The 17,814-nt window shown below is 43.3% G+C and overlaps 1 protein-coding gene across 4 annotated transcripts in view; it reads right to left on the bottom strand.

Moving 5' to 3' along the window:
* PCDH15 (protocadherin related 15) overlaps positions 1-17,814 on the bottom strand; it is a 263,505-nt gene that overhangs the window by 8,752 nt on the left and 236,939 nt on the right. For 2 of the 4 annotated variants that reach the window (XM_030241129.2, XM_030241128.2), the window contains exons 29-31: positions 14,240-14,458; positions 10,898-11,008; positions 672-693 (exon numbers count right to left, since the gene is read on the bottom strand). In XM_030241129.2, the coding sequence (XP_030096989.2) occupies positions 672-693; positions 10,898-11,008; positions 14,240-14,458 (352 nt within the window). Of the gene's footprint in view, positions 1-671; positions 694-5,044; positions 6,453-9,022; positions 9,029-10,897; positions 11,009-11,868; positions 11,878-14,239; positions 14,459-17,814 lie in introns of those variants that run through there. The other 2 variants (XM_050976520.1, XM_050976519.1) reach the window with 2 other exon arrangements.

Here is a 17,814-nt window from a genome sequence, read left to right as displayed (position 1 = left end):
TTCTGGTCTCTAAAGCACTCAGTACCTGGGAGTTCCCCACACACAGTCCCTGACTGGTTTGGGTTGGGAGGGAACTTAAAACTCAACTAATCCCACCCCCTGCCAGGGGCAGGGACACCTTCCACTATCCCAGGGTGATCCAAGCCTGGCCTTGGACACTTCCATGGATCCAGGAACAGCCCCAGTTTCTCTGGGCACCTTGTGCCAGGGCCTGCCCACCCTGCCAGGAACAATTCCTTCCCAATATCCCACCTAAATTTTCCCTGTGTCAGTCTGAACCCATTCCCCTTGTCCTGTCACTGCAGTTCCTGTTGCAGGGTCCCTCTCCAGTATCCCTGTGTCCCTTCAGGCTCTGGAAGGAGCTGTGAGGTCTCCACACACCCTTCCCCTCTCCAGGCTGAGTATTCCCAGCTCTCCCAGCCTGGCTCCAGAGGGAAAATGCTCCAGAGCCCTCAGCATCTTCATGGCCTCCTCTGGACCTGCTCCAACAGTTCCATGTCCTTCTTATTTTGGGAGAACCAGAACCGCGCACAGAATTCCAGGTGGGGTCTCAGAAGAGCAGAGTAGAAGGGGAGACTCCCCCACACCCTGGCTGCCCACACTCTTGGGCTGCATGGGAAAAGCACACTGGTATAATCAATATTTGTAAGGTAATTGGGCTCTGGCCTTACCTCTTGCTGTGCATATCCTCGCCTAGAAGTCAGAAAAAGACAAGAAATAAATTAGTATAATGCTGTGAGCCTGCACAAAGATGCCCATTACCATTCTTGCTGGAGAGGGGTGAAAGAGAATGTAATTAGAAATATAATTAGCATGGAAAGAAATACATATCTCTAATACCAAATATGTTTTCTATCTGCTGTTATTTTGCCACAGACTTGGTGCTTCTGATCTTATGGGGAATTTATTGTTGGTTTAATTAATTTTCTTGGAGCCATTCCTGGGCATGAGCAATGCATTTATGTCTGTCAAGTTCTCTATTTTCACTTTTTGTGCCTGAAAATTGAAATGGTTTCGGCAAAAGTAGAGAACAGAAATTTAGGCCTTGGAATTTTTCTTAAGGATAAGTCTGGATTATTTTTATTATGGTCTTTAAGAAGGAAAGGGTAAATGCTCCAAATTATGTTAGGCTTAACCTAGGACACAGCCAGCAGTCATGGAGAAGTCTTTAATTACACTAAATAAATAATAAAGACCAGAGAAATCCTTTTAATTCTTTAATATCCCCATCTCTAAATCTTCCTATTAATATTCAGCACACAGAATTGATTATCAGCATTGAATTAATGCTGTCGCCTATATAATATAAACCTCATGGCCAGCTGAAATGAAGATTTATCATCCAAAGATGATCTGTGACTCTTCAAAGCCCACTTGAGGGGTGCTGGATTTAGTTTCCATATCACCTTAAACAATCTTCAGATAAAGGAGGTCTGAGGAGAAGGAAGTCTATTACTCTTAATTGCTCTATATTGCAGATTAAAGGCATAATATGAGTAATTCTAATTAAATTTGGAATTCAACTTTCATAAAAATAGCACCACGCTGAGTTTTGCTGATACTTCTTGAATAGTTTTGTGTGGCTATGATTAGAAGGAACAGAAAGTCCCCAAAAGACATAAAATACTCATTCATTCACTACAGCACAAGGATCTATTCTGGCACAAAGACAAAGGCCAGGACAACATCATTTGTTTCCAGGAGGGAATGAAAGCTCTCCACAGAGGGAGGGATTGCTTTTGGGAAATGCTCTCAGCCAGGCTTCACTGCAGTCTGGGAATCTTCTGTGTGGAAAGGGAAGTGAGGCCTTGGAGCCTGTGAGGATGTGGGGTAACAGGACAGCCGGAACATGGAGCTGGTACTTAAGGGGAGAGAAAAAGCCAGAGCCCACTCATGTGGACAAGATGTGCCAACTTTTCCCTGCTAAAAGAAGTTAGAGGAACTGGGATTTGCCTAAAGCAGCTTTTCCTGGCACCCCAGCAGGCATTTGCTCTTCCATAACTTAAATCTCTTTTCATGCAAAAGCATCACAAATCCCTAATACTACAGATACTCCTCAGAGGGAACAACTACTTATCAGTTTGCCCTGGCTCCTAAAATGAAGAGTTTCCTGCAGTTCAGAGCTGGAACTGAGGACAAGTTGGGAAGGAGGATGAGTAATGATAACACTGTGGTTCAATTCCAGCTCTCCACTGATGCCATCTCTGCTCCTGCTCAGGACTTGGCCCCATCAAGGTGATGATGAAAGGGTGAGAGATACAGCCAGGGTCACAGAGCACCCCAAGTGACCAAATCAGACAACCTGGGAGGGCTAAATTATATATAAAAATAAATTATTACAGATGTTCAACTTGCTACCAACTCCTACACTGGATCTAATCCTTTGTAGCACTGCAGAACTGCAGTACCATGGAACTGTGGAATGGTTTGGGTTGAAAAGGTCCTTTATGCTTATCCTCTTCCACCTCCACCCACTTTCCACTGTCCCAGGCTGCTCCCAGCCCCATCCAGCCTGGCCTTGGACACTTCCAGGGATCCAGGGGCAGCCACAGCTTCTCTGGGCACCCTGTGCCAGGGCCTCTCCACCCTTCTGGTTTAAAACAATTTCCCCTGCACCAACCAGACATCACAATGGGACAGAATTTCCCTGGCACAGCTTCCTTCCCAGTCTAACAGAGTAATTTTTTAAACAAAGGCTATGAAAAAAATAAGCAGCAGGAGAACGAAGGTTGCATTATATCCACACAAAACGAATCCAGTTTTGTAAAGTTTTCAACTTCATAAAGATTTCCAGAATGAGAAAGTAAATGTTCCCCATCAGAGAAGAGCTGATTGCCATGACCCCCTCCCAGACTGTTCTGAAATGATGAAATCAAATATTTAAAGTGGAGCTTTTGTGTGATGTCCACTCTTTCTATTTAAGGAACATCCCAGTTAATTGTAGCCAAACGGAACCACTGGAGTTTATGCTGTGAATGAACAGCTCCACTTTTGCTATGTGACCTTACATACCCCAAAATCAGGTCCTGTTGTCAGGTCCTCCATCCTGGGGATGTAAAGATCTGCACGACAGCCACTGTTTACAAGCTCTAACATGGGACTTGGGTACTTAAATTTACATTTCTGTCTTTGAGGTTGATCCAGTCTGAATATGAGTAGCCCAATAATTTTTCATGCCCATCTCTGCCCTCTTCCCACTGTCCCCTCACCAGGAGCATGGCCAGGACACAGAGGGGAATATTTAAGTCATATTCCCACTCTGGCTCTTCAATCCTAAAAATTTTCTACCTAATAGTTGCTGAGCTTTGGGGATATGATTAAAACACTGCAGTTTTGCCACCTTTGGAGAGCTGAGCATCAAAAATGTGCACATCTCATAAATGACACAGATTCTGTTAAAGCAAAAATAGGACAATAGGATAATCCCTCCCCTCACACATTTAGCTACTCCTACACCTACCTTGATCCTACAACCTATCCCAACAAGGGATAATTACAAAGGAAAATTCTGAACTTGTGGGATGGAGTTCATGGAATTTGGCATTGGGACAAAGAGAAACTACTTTGAGCAGCTTTTGACTGAAGCACCCACACATGTCCTCACTGCTGACTTCAAAAAAAAACAAAACAAAACCAAAAACTGAAAAAAACCCACACCCCAAAAAAAACCCAAAGAAACAAACAGGAGAAAAGAGAAAAAGCCTAGGACCATGAAAATGTTGAGTCTGAGAAACAGTCTGATAAAGAATTAATTACCTTTTTGCTCAGAATTACAATGTTGATACTGAACTGGAGTTTGAGTTATGCTTCATTAGGTAGTATCTGCCTTTCCCAAGATGGTTTTTCAAAGTTGTCATATTAAACTTTTTAGATTTTGGCAAAGGACTGAAAGGAAACTTGCAAGTTGAACCAAACATTTAAGTGCCCAAACTGCTTTTACTTACCATATTTTCAAAGGACCAGCTAATTTACTTTATATATACATTTATAACTGACATATTTATGTAAATGTAAAGATCTGATTTAGACCACTGCAAGCAAAAAAGCTGGTAAATAAATCCACATTTTGTGGATTTTTACAAGTACTTGGAAACCCTTCACCTGGTAGCACTAATCAAAGTGACTTTATTACAATTTAAGTGAGATGTTTCAGCTCATGACAGACCAGCATGGAAAATAAAGAAAGACAGCAACAACATGCACATGCAAAATCATAAAAAAACAAACAACAAATGCTTTGTACATGAAAGGAATTTAGAAAATATAAACTTTTCACATGCAGTTACAATATAAAAAAAAATGCAGTGGAAGGCAGAAGATGGAGAACAGAAGGGGAGACACAGCCACATTTGCTGAGAAACCAAGAGCAAACCCTTCTTCTGACTACAGACTGGAACTGAGCTGCCAGAAAATGTCAGCAGAGCCCATGGAGCAGGGAGATGCAGTATGGAATTATGGAATGCCTGGATTGGAAGGCACCTTAAAGTTCATCCCATGGGCAGAGCCACCATCCCAAGTTGCTCAAGGCCCATCCAATAACCCGGCTCACCAAAGCTGAGCCTGCTACTCCCAGGCCTTCCTTGCTTTGATGCCCAATATGTGGCAAAAGATTCCTTCCAAGTGGGGAAAAATTCCTTCCTTTTTATGGGCAAAGCAAGAGATTCCAATCACTCACAGCTGCAGGAAAATCTGACTGATGTTACCTACAGTGAAGGCTGCTTAAAGAAGTATGGAGCCTGCTGCCATCTATGCCACATCCTTGGGTAAAAAGGGTCAGTTTCTCCCAAGAATTTCCAGGAAACAGACTAAGAACCAGCAAGATGCAGTTCTGAGAAAACAACTTGGAGAATTGTATTTTACATCACAGATTTCCGAGCGAACGGGAAGGACAACGTCTCTCCATTTGGGATCGGGAGTGGGCAAAGTCGTGTACAGCAGAGGAAAAGGGGAAAGTCAGGATTTCTGGAGAGCCTGAGGCAGATACTGTGTGCTGCATTAGAGGCCTCCCACTCAAAACAAAGCAGGGAACATCCACCTGTGAGCATTACAGAGCTGTCGACTGGGAGGGGAAGCGTTTCTCCAGCTCCTCCACAACACAGCTCAGGTTCCCATTCTGCTGGTTGTGCTCTGCTGCGGCTTCTGGAGTCGGGAGCTCCGGGGTGGGGGCTGGCTTGAGCTTGGGGACGTGCTTGGGCAGCAGGTGGTTCTTGTCTATTTGGCTGTACATGTTGGCCACCGACTTCTCAATGGCAGCCAAATTCTGAATGTTTTTAAGAATTCCTTTGAGCTCCCTGCGGGGAGGAGGCTCTGGCACCGTGGCCGGGGCAGGGACAGCTGGCTGTTTGGCAGGGGATTTGGAATGCTTGGCAGGGGACAGGAGCTGCGTGCTAAGAGGAGATGGAGAGGAAGAAGAGGAAGAAGAAGGAAGAGAAACTGCGGGTGGAGGTGGAGGATGTGGTGGCAACATAGGAGGGGATGGAGGTGGTGGTGGCAGTGGAGGTGGCAGCTGTGGAGGTGGGGGTGGGGGCATTTTAGGCGGATCTGGAATGCTTTCTACATTTTCTTTGGTCTCAGGAGTTAGAAAACTTTGGCAAAGTGGTTTCTTTATCCTAGAAGACGGAGGAGTTGGTTTGCGCGTCGGTGGAGGAGAATGTTCTGGAGGGTCGTCGTGGTGAGTGACGATTACAGCGGGGACCACAGCGGCCTCTGCTTCAACTCCTTCAGCACAGGGCGTTGGAGAGGACAGAGTGGAGGAGCGAAGGTGGGGAGAAGCCACCGCGCTTTTGGGAGACTGCTCTGGCACAGTCTCTCCCTCCTGGATGCTGGCGCTGTGCGTGGGCGACCGCGCGGATTTCACCTCGGGAGACCTCATTTGCTTCATTTCCTGCAGCGCCTCAAACTGCCTCGCCTTCTCCTTCACAGTCAGCTTGGAGCCACTGATCTTTTGGAAGAGTGGACTGCTGACATCGTCACTGCTATCGGGGTTTTCAGCTCCTTCCTCCTTGCCCGTGAGTCTCTGCTGCTGCCACTGGATGGGGTCCATGATAACCGGCCTGCCCAGGGACCCTGACATGTGTCTCCTGGTCAGGTGAGTGGGCACTGTCCACGCCCGGTGGCTGCCCCCAAAAGAGGCCTCTCTCCAGGCCAGTCTTGAAGGAGAAAGAGTATCTAAAGTGTCGTTCCTTTTCCGTAGGAACCCAGAGGCAGCGGGGCTTTGAGGGAGACCTTCCACGTACAACGGGTTTCGGGTCGTTAGCGGGTTCTCATCGGACAAAAAAGTGATGTTACTCGAGGATTTGGGGAGGTTATTGTTCAGGGATCCATTGATATTGGATTGCTTGTGAGCCTCTATAGCACGGGAAGCAAAGCTGCTTATAACTCTCTGTCGGTCTCCTTCTTCTAAGACTGACTTTTTTCCCCTGCTTTGTTGGAAATGGTAGAGAAGAAAAAGACTTGAAAGAAAAGAAGATAATCACATGTGAGGAAACATGCATGGACATAGGTACTTATGAGAGAGAGAAAAAAAAAAAGAACTTATGACATGAATCAGAGCCATTAATTCATTTACTAGCAAACTACACCCCAACAGCAGGAGCACATCTACTACTGGCAAGACATTTACTTTTGCATCTTCTTTAAGGGGGAAGGAAGAAAAATTAAAACAAGCTGCTGCTTGCTTTAATTTGAAGCTACTTGGTGAGTTCAAAAATAAATTCACTTCTTGCTAAAAAAAACCTCTTAGATTTCAAAATTATCAGTTAATGCTGTGGCCTATCCACCTAGAAACACTAAACATCACAGAAGTATCAATATGTGAATGAATTTCATGTCTTTCATCTCTTCATCAGGCTGAACCCAAGGGAAAGCCCCTGTGGTTGGGTGACATCGAACTTCTACACCAAAAGTGGGAGGTCTCACCACTTTCTGGACTGCATCTATCACCTCCCAGTCCCTCATTAACTTCCTCCCTCAAATATTTTAATACCACAACCTTCTGAGCAGATATGAAAATAAACAGTATTTTAAGAGGAACACCCCAAACTTGCCTGCTAGAAAAGTGCCCTTCGAGGCCTGTTTTAAATAATGCTCACCACAGGCTGAAATGTGATTTATTTTTCTCTCAAACTGTGAGAAATTTAAGTTTTGGGCCTGTGTGAGGCAGAGCTAAAGTAGACAATGACTAGCAATCTTATCTACCTGCACAAATTAAAATATAATTTAAGATTGGTTTTAGTGACATAGAGATGCCCAGTATCTTCACACATGTTCTGAGTTAAAAATTCTAAGCTTTGTCTATACTAAAATTTGAATTTTGGTAAAAGATTAGGAAAAAAATTAGAGTTTTCCTTGATTCTGTGAATGCTGGAGGATGAAAATTTGGATCTCTTGGTCACATTGCTCTGTAGGTTTTGATGGTGTTGTTTCACATTTCAGAAAACATAACCAAATCCAAATTAATAAGAAATTAATCTCTGGTGTTTAAATAGTTCCTAGCAAAATTGGAAGGGAAGTTTAAATACCTAGAAGGAGTGAATTAAGAGATCTCCTTTTTCCTCTAAGTTATTTAAGATGTAAAAGTCCTCTGAGGGTTGTATTTAATAACAAAACACTTTTGTTTCTTAACTTTTGTTTCCTGTTTTGATCAGGGGACCACCCAGACAGGGAACCCTCAGCTTCCCAATATTCCAGGGAGCCACGAGGCCTGGAATTCCCACACTGAACCCAGGGATCATTCTCTCAGGGATCATTCTCTCATTTTTGTTTTGCAAAAAATACCCAGCAAAGCACCACATTGGTGAATAAACTCTCCCCAGACATTGCAGTTTGCCAGAGCTGAGTGTGCCTAAGCCTTCCTCTGGGCTGAATGAATAAAAATAATTCACACTAATTAGAGAATCCCAGAAGGGTTTGGATTGGAAAGGACCTTGAAGATGACCTAGCTTCAACCCCTTACCATGGACACCTTCCAGTGTCCCAGGCTGCTCCAAGCCCTGTCCAGCCTGGCCTTGGGCACTGCCAGGGATCCAGGGGCAGCCCCAGCTGCTCTGGGCACCCTGTGCCAGGGCCTGCCCACCCTGCCAGGGAACAATTCCTAATTCCCAATATCCCATCCATCTCTGCCCTCTGGCAGTGGGAACCCATTCCCCATTGTCCTGACACCCCATCCTTTGTCCCAAGTCTCTCTCCATGCTTCCTGCAACTCCTTCAGGCCCTGCAAGGCCACAGTGAGGTCAGCCCAAAGTTTCTCCTCTCCAGGTGAACAATCCCAGCTCTCCCAGCCTTTCCTCCCAGCAGAGCTGCTCCATCCCTCTGCTCATCCTGGTGCCTCCCCGGGCTCTCCCCAGCAGCTCCAGGTCCCCCTGAAAAGGAACTCTGCATTCTGAAGCAGCCAGCTCTGAGGTCAGCCAAGCACTGCATCTACTGAGAGGTGAGAGAAGCAGTGACTGAACTTGAAGGAGCCCCTCCAGCAGAAGGCTCATGCAAGGTGCCACCACCTTTCTGCCACTGGAGCAGATTATTTCAAAAGCTCCTCAGCCTCCTCCTCGCTCCACATGAGGTCTCCACATGAGAGCTGAGGTGACCCCACCACGTTTTTCTGTTTGTGTGGAGCTGTTTCCATCGCTGAGGACCAGAGAGTTCAGGTTCTGTCAGCTCAAAGACTCCACAGGCCTTGCATGGGATTGGAATTAACAGCCAGGGAAGGTTTAAACCCAGCCATAAATCCATGAATTCCCAGCAAACCTCTCTGTTCACACACACAGCGTTGGTTTGGCTTTTTTTGACCCTTTGGCTTCAGAAATAATGCCCTTCAAGTTCAGCAATCACCCCTCCTCTCTCTGCTTCCAAGAAGAGGGATAAAGAAGCACAGAAGTATTGCAACTTCCCAGTAAATGTCTTTCCTGCTCAATGGACAAATAAAATATGAACTTCACCTTGCAAGGTTGGATGGGAATTGCTGGAAGGAAAATTAACTAATTTCTACCAGCTACAAATATTAAGAAAATGAAATAAGCTTACTTACTGATGCCTAAGGATCCAGAGACAGGGAGAAATGAAAATGGTGAGACAAGGCAGATTTAAAACTAAAGAGCTTTGTTCCATTTCATTTGCTATAAACACCAAAGAAAGCAAACAAGACACTGCAAATGAAAGATGACAGACTGAGGAGGACTAAAACAGGGAACGATGTACTTGAACTCATGAAAAATGGCAATAAAAGATTTTTCCCAAACAAGAATTTCCTAAGGTATACCTGTGCCCTGCAGTAAAATATTTAAGGCAAAGAAAAAGTTAATTTGCAATTATATTTATTGAAGCCTGTTATTTTCTTGCAAATCCTATGGCTTTTGATTTATCTTTGAAGGATTTTTGTGTTTAATCAGTTCCTCAGTATGACAGATAAGCCTTGGTTGTATGCAAAGACATCTGAGAGAAAATATTCCAACTACAGCACCTTTTTGGTGCAATGAAGACAATTTTTTGTCCAAATTAACATAAAGCTAAGCCTCAAAGTCAATACTGCAGATTTGGGAACTGGCACCTCTCTGGGGCAGTGCTAAACCCCAAAAAACCTTTGCAGATAAAACAAAGCACAGAGAGGCTTTTTCTGGGTTTAGCATCACGTCATTAATTTCAGCAGAAATTTGGTTTAGTGTAAAAAAAGATGAATTTGATCCAGATGGCACCTCCCTGCATAAGGGTACTGATGTGACTCACAAACTGAAGTTTTCCCGCTCAAAAAAACTTTATTCCACACATTTTTCCTCCCTTGCTGCCCAAGCATAATTTGACAAAGGCAAAAATTCAGTCCTTGAGAGAAGCTATTCCTACTCCCAGCGTTTTTTACCCTCCTGTTTACCCAGAAAACCTAAGCCCTGGAATTATTCCACATGCAGACACTGCACCCAGTTGTCCAAGAGTTAAAGCTCTGTCATGGCCCTGTAACATTTTATAAACTCCATCACAGCAGCTGGAAAATTTCAACTTTCTAGGCAAAACAAATCATGATTGAAAACGAAGCAATCCTCATTTCCACTATCCACTCACTCCCTACCTGCTCAAATATTACTCAAGCTGGGCTCTTCAGCACTCCTTGGTTTTCAAGTATAAACAGAGATGAGGAAGTGTGGCAAAGCTTATCAAACAACCCCCCAGTATCAGACAAATAATAATTGGCTGGAATATCTTCCTACTGAGAGTTAAATTGTTATTGGAGTCCATCAACTTCAGGTTTACAGAGGCATGAAAAGAGAGGCAGCCTTGCAAGATTATTATTTTATGAGCATGTAAGAGGTAAAAGATGAGTTTATTGAGCTACCAGGGGTTTCTCTGCTTTGATAGTTCCTTTAATTTCAATATTTAAACAGGTTTAAATTTAGAACAAAAAACCCCAACAAACCAAACACATCTTACTACAGGAAACGAGGACTTTGGGGCAGCAATTTTCAGGGAATTATCATTTCAGATGAGTGCAATGGATAAGAATGAATTTTATTGGATGTGCTTTGTCAACAGCTTTGGAAAAAGTGGAGTGCTGGCCTGGATGTGCCAAGGAATCCAATCCTGGCAGCAGTGACATGCTGTAGGATCTTGCTCGTGAGACCTTTTTGCCCACCTAAAGTCTGTTAAGGCTGCCCCATATGTAACAAGAAGATAAAATTGGTTTTTTCCCTCCTTCCAGAGCCAGTCTATTTCTTTTCCAGATGTTGGAGAACCCCAAGTAGCTGGGGAATGAAGGAAACCTTTTGCAAAGAGACTGCATGAAGCACAGAATCCCAGAATAGTTTGGATTGGGAGGGACCCTAAAACCCATCCCATTCCATGAGCAGGGACACCTCCCACCATCCCAGGTGGCCGAGGGCAGTGATTTTCTGGATGGATCTCAAGGAATACTCACATGGTGCTGTCTCCAAGCTCCTCATAGAGGTTGTTGGCCGCGGCTCCGGATGGTTTTCCTGCTGGCAGAGCCATCTGGATCCTCGCAGTCTTGGCACACTCAGCCTGTCGCCTTTGGAGAGCCACGGGGGGAAGGAGGAACACTCATCAGGAACACCCCAAAACACACCCCAAAGAAAGCCAGATTGTGAGGTTTTCTATGTTCTTGGCCTGTGGTTAATAAACATCCCTGGATTTTGTCTTCATCAAATTAACAACATGATCATCTTCTCCTGGATTTATCAGCTCCTGGTTGTTCTGTCTTGGTGGAATCCCAGAGCTCCCCAGATCCCAGCATGGTTTGGGGTGGGAGAGACCTTAAAGCCATCCAGTGCCACCCCTGCCATGGGCAGGGACACCTTCCACTGTCCCAGGCTGCTCCAAGCCCTGTCCAGCCTGGCCTTGGGCACTGCCAGGGATCCAGGGGCAGCCCCAGCTGCTCTGGGCACCCTGTGCCAGGGCCTGCCCACCCTCCCAGGGAAGAATTCCTGCCCAATATCCCACCTAATTTTTTTTCAGTGCAATGCCACTCCCCCTTGTCCACTCACAACTCTTTTTTTCTTAATGGAGTTGGCTGGGAAATTTTGCTTCGACTAATGGTTTTTCCTGAAAAAAGAATCTTTTTTATTTTTAATTTTTTTTAAATTATTTTTTTTTACGTGGAATAAAATCACAGTGGAAAAAAAATTGTTTCTTGTCTAGAAAACAAAGCTCCTGGTGTGGGGAGCACTACCAGGGGGATGTGCCTGATATACCCCAATGACACCAAGTAGCCAATAAAATAAATCACTTTTAAACTAATCACTCCAGGAGTTCAGGAGCAAGTTGAGAATATGAATTAAAAAAACCCTTATACTTAATAAATGCTGAGAACAAAATTTGTCAGTATTCCTGTGCATGCTGGAAGAAACAAAGCTGGAAATAAATACTTACTCTTTGAATCTGTTTGGTTGCAAAAAAAAGAGATAAAAAGGGAGGTTAAATAAATTCTGCTTCCAACAACTGCCCATAACAGTGACTCTAACAGGAGTAATAAACTACAGGCTACTTAATTATTCCACACATCAAATTCCAGAATTAATGACTTGTTTAAAGAATCAGAACTTCCAGAGCTGAACAGCACTTGGCTGCTAGTTTTGGTCCCCTGGAAACAATTCTGTAGTCAGCAGAAATATGAATTACAGCAGGGAATGAAAACAAGACTTGAAAACATGAATATTTCTCCAGTTTTTCCTTAAGCAGAAACATTTTTAGACTTGTTTCTTTATATTGAATTATTTTGATCTAACAACATAAATAATATAATCAATATTTTCTTTATATTTTCTCATTTTAGCATATTTCAAAACTGTATAAAAATACTTTTAATAATGAAGGAGCATCATTTTTGGTTATTATTTAGAAGATGCCATTCTTTTGTGATTATTAAAAAATAAATAATTTATAAGTACCTTACAGGTTTGTGCTGGATACTGGATTTCAAAGGAGTCATTTTTAGATTTATTACTAAAGAAATATTTTAGGAAAAATATCAAGATTCTTTGGAAAAGGAGTGAAATAGGCTGGAATGCAAAAAGAAACCACGAGGCTCAGGATTTTAATTTAACTCTAAAATTCCTTTCATTTTCTTTGGCCCTCTTCATAAAAATACAATTTATTCACAATGGGCTGCTATAAATCCAACTCCAAGTCAGATTTCTAGACTGGAAAAATGGGATTTTTGGACGAAATGAATTTAGGCAGATTTCTTAGAGCTCCTAAAAGAGATTGATGATGTTTAGATAATCTAACAGATGCCAAGGAGAAATGAGGCTGCTTCATTTCTTTAAGGAATCTGCAATTCAGATAATAGCCACCAGTGAATTGCAAGATGAACTGGCTCATGGGAGCAAATTTTCCACAGAATTCTGGGAGAGGAAGAGCAGTTTAGGAATGATTTGCCATCCTGATGGTGCAGAAGTTGGTCAAACTTCTTTAAAAGGCTTTTTCTCTTCATCCAAAATTGAGAAAAGGGGATCTGAATGTAATCATTAATTAGAGAATAAATCAGTGACTAAGTGGATTTATAAATCTGTGAACCAGAATATAATGTGTATGTAAATTTATGAACGTAATTTAATTATAGACTAAATCAATGAAAATATACAAAAATAAATAAATTAATAGATATGGAGCCTTAAAGTCCAAATGCAGTGATTTTAAATATGAGTAGACCTGAAAATTTTAGTTGAAAGGAACTCGTTGAAGATGTTGATTTGAATTAATTTATCAGCCAATCACTGGAATCTCTTCAGTGTATAAGAGGCAAGAGGAAATATCAAAAAGTATCTCCGATGATGCCCTACAATGGCAGAAAAGCAACTCTCCAGGAAACATTTGCAATTAAAAAGCTCAGGAAAAAAATATTTTCAGATTTAAGTAAAAACACTGGAATCCTCTAATTTGATTTTTGATTCATTTCTTGAAAAAGCACATTTTTCCTCAAATTTTTTTTTTTTTTTTTTGGTACGGAATTCAGCTCTGAATCTTCACTTCTGTGTCCAACACCTGGGTTTTGAGCCAGTGTTTTGGCACAAAAATCCTGCACTGTGTTAGGAAACCCAGGATGCGCTTCCCATGTTCATCATACAACCCTTGTGGTGAGGAGGGGATTGAACCCATAAATGATATACTAGAAATCTAGATAATACACACAAAATATTATAGAAATAGGCAATAATAAATAGAAATTAGTCTTGAAATGATGAATAATTGTCAAAGTGGCTCTGTCACCAACTGCAGCACCTCTACTATGACATTACAAGCCCTGGGATGTCACTGTCATATTTTCTGAAAAACCCTCTTTGCCCAGGATTCTTGTCCTGGGAAGCTGAGAAGCCTCAGAGAAAAAGGAAAACAATATGATCTCATTTGCTTCTCCTGTGTTTTTCTGCTTTGGAATGCGGTTTGGAGATTGTTTATCCAACGTGTGAATTGTTCTGACTAAATGACCAGTCACAGCCAGCTGTGTTGGGACTCTGGAGAGAGTCAGAAGGTTTTCATTGGTATCTTATTAAGCCTTCTGTCTGTATCCTTTCTCTATTCTTCAGTATAGTTTAGTATAGCATTATATCATAATATCATATCATATATCATATCATATCATATCATATCATATCATATCATATCATATCATATCATATCATATCAATCATCATAATAAATTAGCCTTTAAAGAACATGGAGTCAGATTCATCATTTCCCTCCTGCCACAGGGGACCCCAAAAATAGCCCACTGGGAGAGGAGGAGGAGGAGGGTACTCACTGCCGGTAGCTGACCATGACGATGAGGATGGCTGGCATGCAGCACAGGATGATGATGACAGCCAGGGCCAGCAGTGCCCCCTCTGTGTAGCCCACGGCCTGCGCTTGCTTCTTCACGTTGGCCACCACGTCCGGTGTGCGGATCTCCAGGATTCGCCCGCCCTGGCCCAGGTAGGGCTGGAACTCCTTGTTGATGTCCAGCAGTTTGCCATCCAGGAACCTTCAAGGGCACAAAAACACCCGGCTATTAGGGCCAAGGTCATGAAGAGAGTTTTAATTAGGGCAGGTTAATAGCCCAATAAAGCACATATGTCATCTCTGTGGGCTTTGGAATAGTGGCAATTCCCTGTAATCCCGGTGCCAGGGACAATTCCATTGTACCAGGACACAGTTTAGACACTGAAAGGGGGGGCTGAGCTGAGCTCATCCTGATTTCCAGGGCCACAAAGTTCTTGCTTTGTGCTTCTCCTTCTCTGCTTTGATCCTGAGGATCAACCAGCCCTTCCTAGACTGTCACTGTCATATTTTCTGAAAAATCCCGTTGCCAGGATTTCTTCTCCTGGGAAGCTGAGAAGCCTCAGAAAAGAATAAAAACAAGAATTATCTGATTGCTTCTCCTTCTCCCTGTTTTGCTGCTTTGGAATGTGGATATTATTTACCAACTGGTCAATGTTTGATTGGTTTAATGTGAATTGTTTTTATTTAATTGTTTTTATTTTATTTTATTTAGCTGTGTCGGACTCTGAGGAGTCAGTCACGAGTTTTTCATTATCATTCTTGTTAAACCTTCTGTCTGCATCTTTTATCTTTCTTTATTATGGTTTTAGTACAGAAGAATAGAATAGAATAGAATAGAATAGAATAGAATAGAATAGAATAGAATAGAATAGAATAGAATAGAATAGAATAGAATAGAATAGAATAGAATAGAATAGAATAGATCAGCCTTCTGAGACCATGGAGTCAGATTGTCATCTCTCACCTCGTCCTGGGGACCCCACAAACACCACACTGGACACATCCCTAAGGACCACTCTGCCCTAAAGATCACCAAGGCAGTGATGGAGTCACCACCCCTGGAAGTGTTCAAAGAACCTGTGGATGTGGCACCTGGGGACATGGGCAGTGGTGGCCTTGGCAGTGCTGGGGCTGTTGGATTTGGTGACCTCAGATGTCTTTTCCACCCTTAATGATTCCATGGTTGCTGTTATCCTAAAATCAGGCAATTTCTGGAAGATTTGCTCAGCTCTTTAGGGAAATTATTTGGCTGGCTGGACAGAAAATATATTGTTCAAGGCTTCAACTTCTGAAGGAAAATAAAAATCCTTGGATCGCTCCAGAAACAAAGATTGAGTGTCTCACAAGCTGCCCAGCTCCAAAGACCAAAGTAGGAGATGTGTTAGGATGGAGGATCCTAAAAGGTGGGAGTTATAGCAGAATTCCAGATCCTTACACGTCCATAGGTTTTCCTGGAGAAAGATGAGGGGGAAAAAGACTCCAGAAAATGTCAAATAAAAATCAACAAAAAACTTCCGTAAGTATTTTTGAGTATAAACTCTGAATGTCCAAAGAAAGCCTGAGATAGCTTTGATTTCCTTACTCTGATCATGAGACAGAAATTCCATTCCCCAGGGGCCATTTCTTTAAGGGCAGTAATTTCTTATAATTGACTCCCCCTCAGAATAATTTCCTGATTAATCCTTGTAGTATTTCTTATCCCTGTTTTTTTAAAATTTATTTTGGAATTTTGGGGAGAATCCACTCTGCTCTGGGTGTGTACTGGATGAACTGGATCTCCTCACAGGCAGAACAGCTCATCCTGAATGATGAATTTGGGCTGGTTTCACAATGCTGAGGGAAAGGGGCTGCTCACCCCCACCCTCACGAAGGTGTCTGGAAGAATAATTCCCATTCCTGACGTCTTCCACAAACCATTTCCTTGGTACTTGAGAAAAATCCCTTTTCCAACCTAAATGACGGCATAAAGTGGATATAAACATTCTCTTGCTGCTCACTAGATGTCACTGGTGCATGTCTCACATCCTCTGAGCTGGCAAAAGCCTTCCCAGCAGGACACATTAAATCCCTGGATGATTTTAAGCATCTCTCCCTTGAAATTCTGCTGGCATTTTCCCGACAGAGCCTTTTTAACAGGTCCGTAACTCAGCCGTGAGCGTTTACTCCGTGATGGAACCTGACACGTTGTGCAGGAGCTTCACACAGTTTCTTTTTAACAGGGGACATTTTCCACTTAATTTATGCAGGAGGAATTTGCTGCATTCAACTGGTTTTTATGCTCCAATAAATCAAAGCCTCTTCCCTTTATAAGATAGGAAAGGAGGCTGAACGTTTCAGTCTGGGAAATTATCTGAGTGCCTTCAGAGTCTTTTAGGGTTTGTGGAAGAGGGAGGACATAGTGCAGCAGAGGTGCTATTCAGACCCATTTTTGGGGTGTAATCAAACAGATTTGGAGTAAAAATCAGGAGGAATGGCTGAGGGAGCTGGGAAAGGGGCTGAGCCTGGAGCAAAGGAGGCTCAGGGGGGACCTTGTGGCTCTGCACAACTCCCTGCCAGGAGGGGACAGCCAGGGGGGGTCGGGCTGTGCTGCCAGGGAACAGGGACAGGACAAGGGGAAAGGGGCTCAGGCTGGGCCAGGGGAGGCTCAGCTTGGACAGCAGCAGGAATTTCTGCATGGAAAGGGTGCTCAGGCCTTGGCAGGGGCTGCCCAGGGAGCTTTGCAGTGCCCATCCCTGGAGGTGTTCCATAAGTATGTGGATGTGAGGACAGGGTTTGGTGGTGGGCTTGGAAATGCTGGGTTGAGTGCTGGACCTGATGAGCTCAGAAGTTCCTCCCAACCTGATTGACTCGGGTTTATGAGATCCCTGATTAATAAAAACTTCAGGTAATCAATCATAACAATCTGAAGGAAAAATACAGATCTCTCATTGTGTTTTACAAAGTTTTACAGAGTACAGGACAGGGAAAATTCTGCATATCTTGAGAGACACGTGGGTTTTACTCCTGGCACTGGCTGCTCCATCGATGACTTTTAAATCATGCTTTTGTTTTTCAGGCAAACATTTCCCCGGAATTATTGTGGGATTAATATTACGGATTACAGGAGTCTCATGCTTTGGTTCAGTGGGTTTGCTTCTCATGGTGCCAACTGTGCCTCTGTTCAGCTGCTGCTTGGTGAGCTGTGTCCACCCCCTTCTTCCAGCTCCAGCTGCTTTGGGTTTGGATCCCTGACTCCTGCCTGTATCCCTGCAGCTCTCCCCTTGCTGTTCCACTTCATCCTCAATTCCCCTCACATTTGACCTTCACAAATAATTGTTTTCAAACAGTGACAGGTTCACAAGAAATTCTCTTACATCAGAGCCTCCACTCTGCTTTAGAAGCAGGAACACAGCAGGTGTTCCCAAAAAAGCCCATTCTGGAAAAGCCACAGGTATCTTCCAATACACAATCACTTGGTGAGCTGTATAAAATTCCAAGCTGGCAGAAGTCACTAATTTTGTGTTGTTGGTCCTGGATACATCATGGAATTGTTGAACACTTGGAAAATCACCTGTGGGA

This window comes from Serinus canaria, chromosome 6 (assembly GCF_022539315.1).
Source record: "Serinus canaria isolate serCan28SL12 chromosome 6, serCan2020, whole genome shotgun sequence".
NCBI lineage: Eukaryota > Metazoa > Chordata > Aves > Passeriformes > Fringillidae > Serinus > Serinus canaria.
This window is presented reverse-complemented; position numbering and strand designations above follow the sequence as displayed.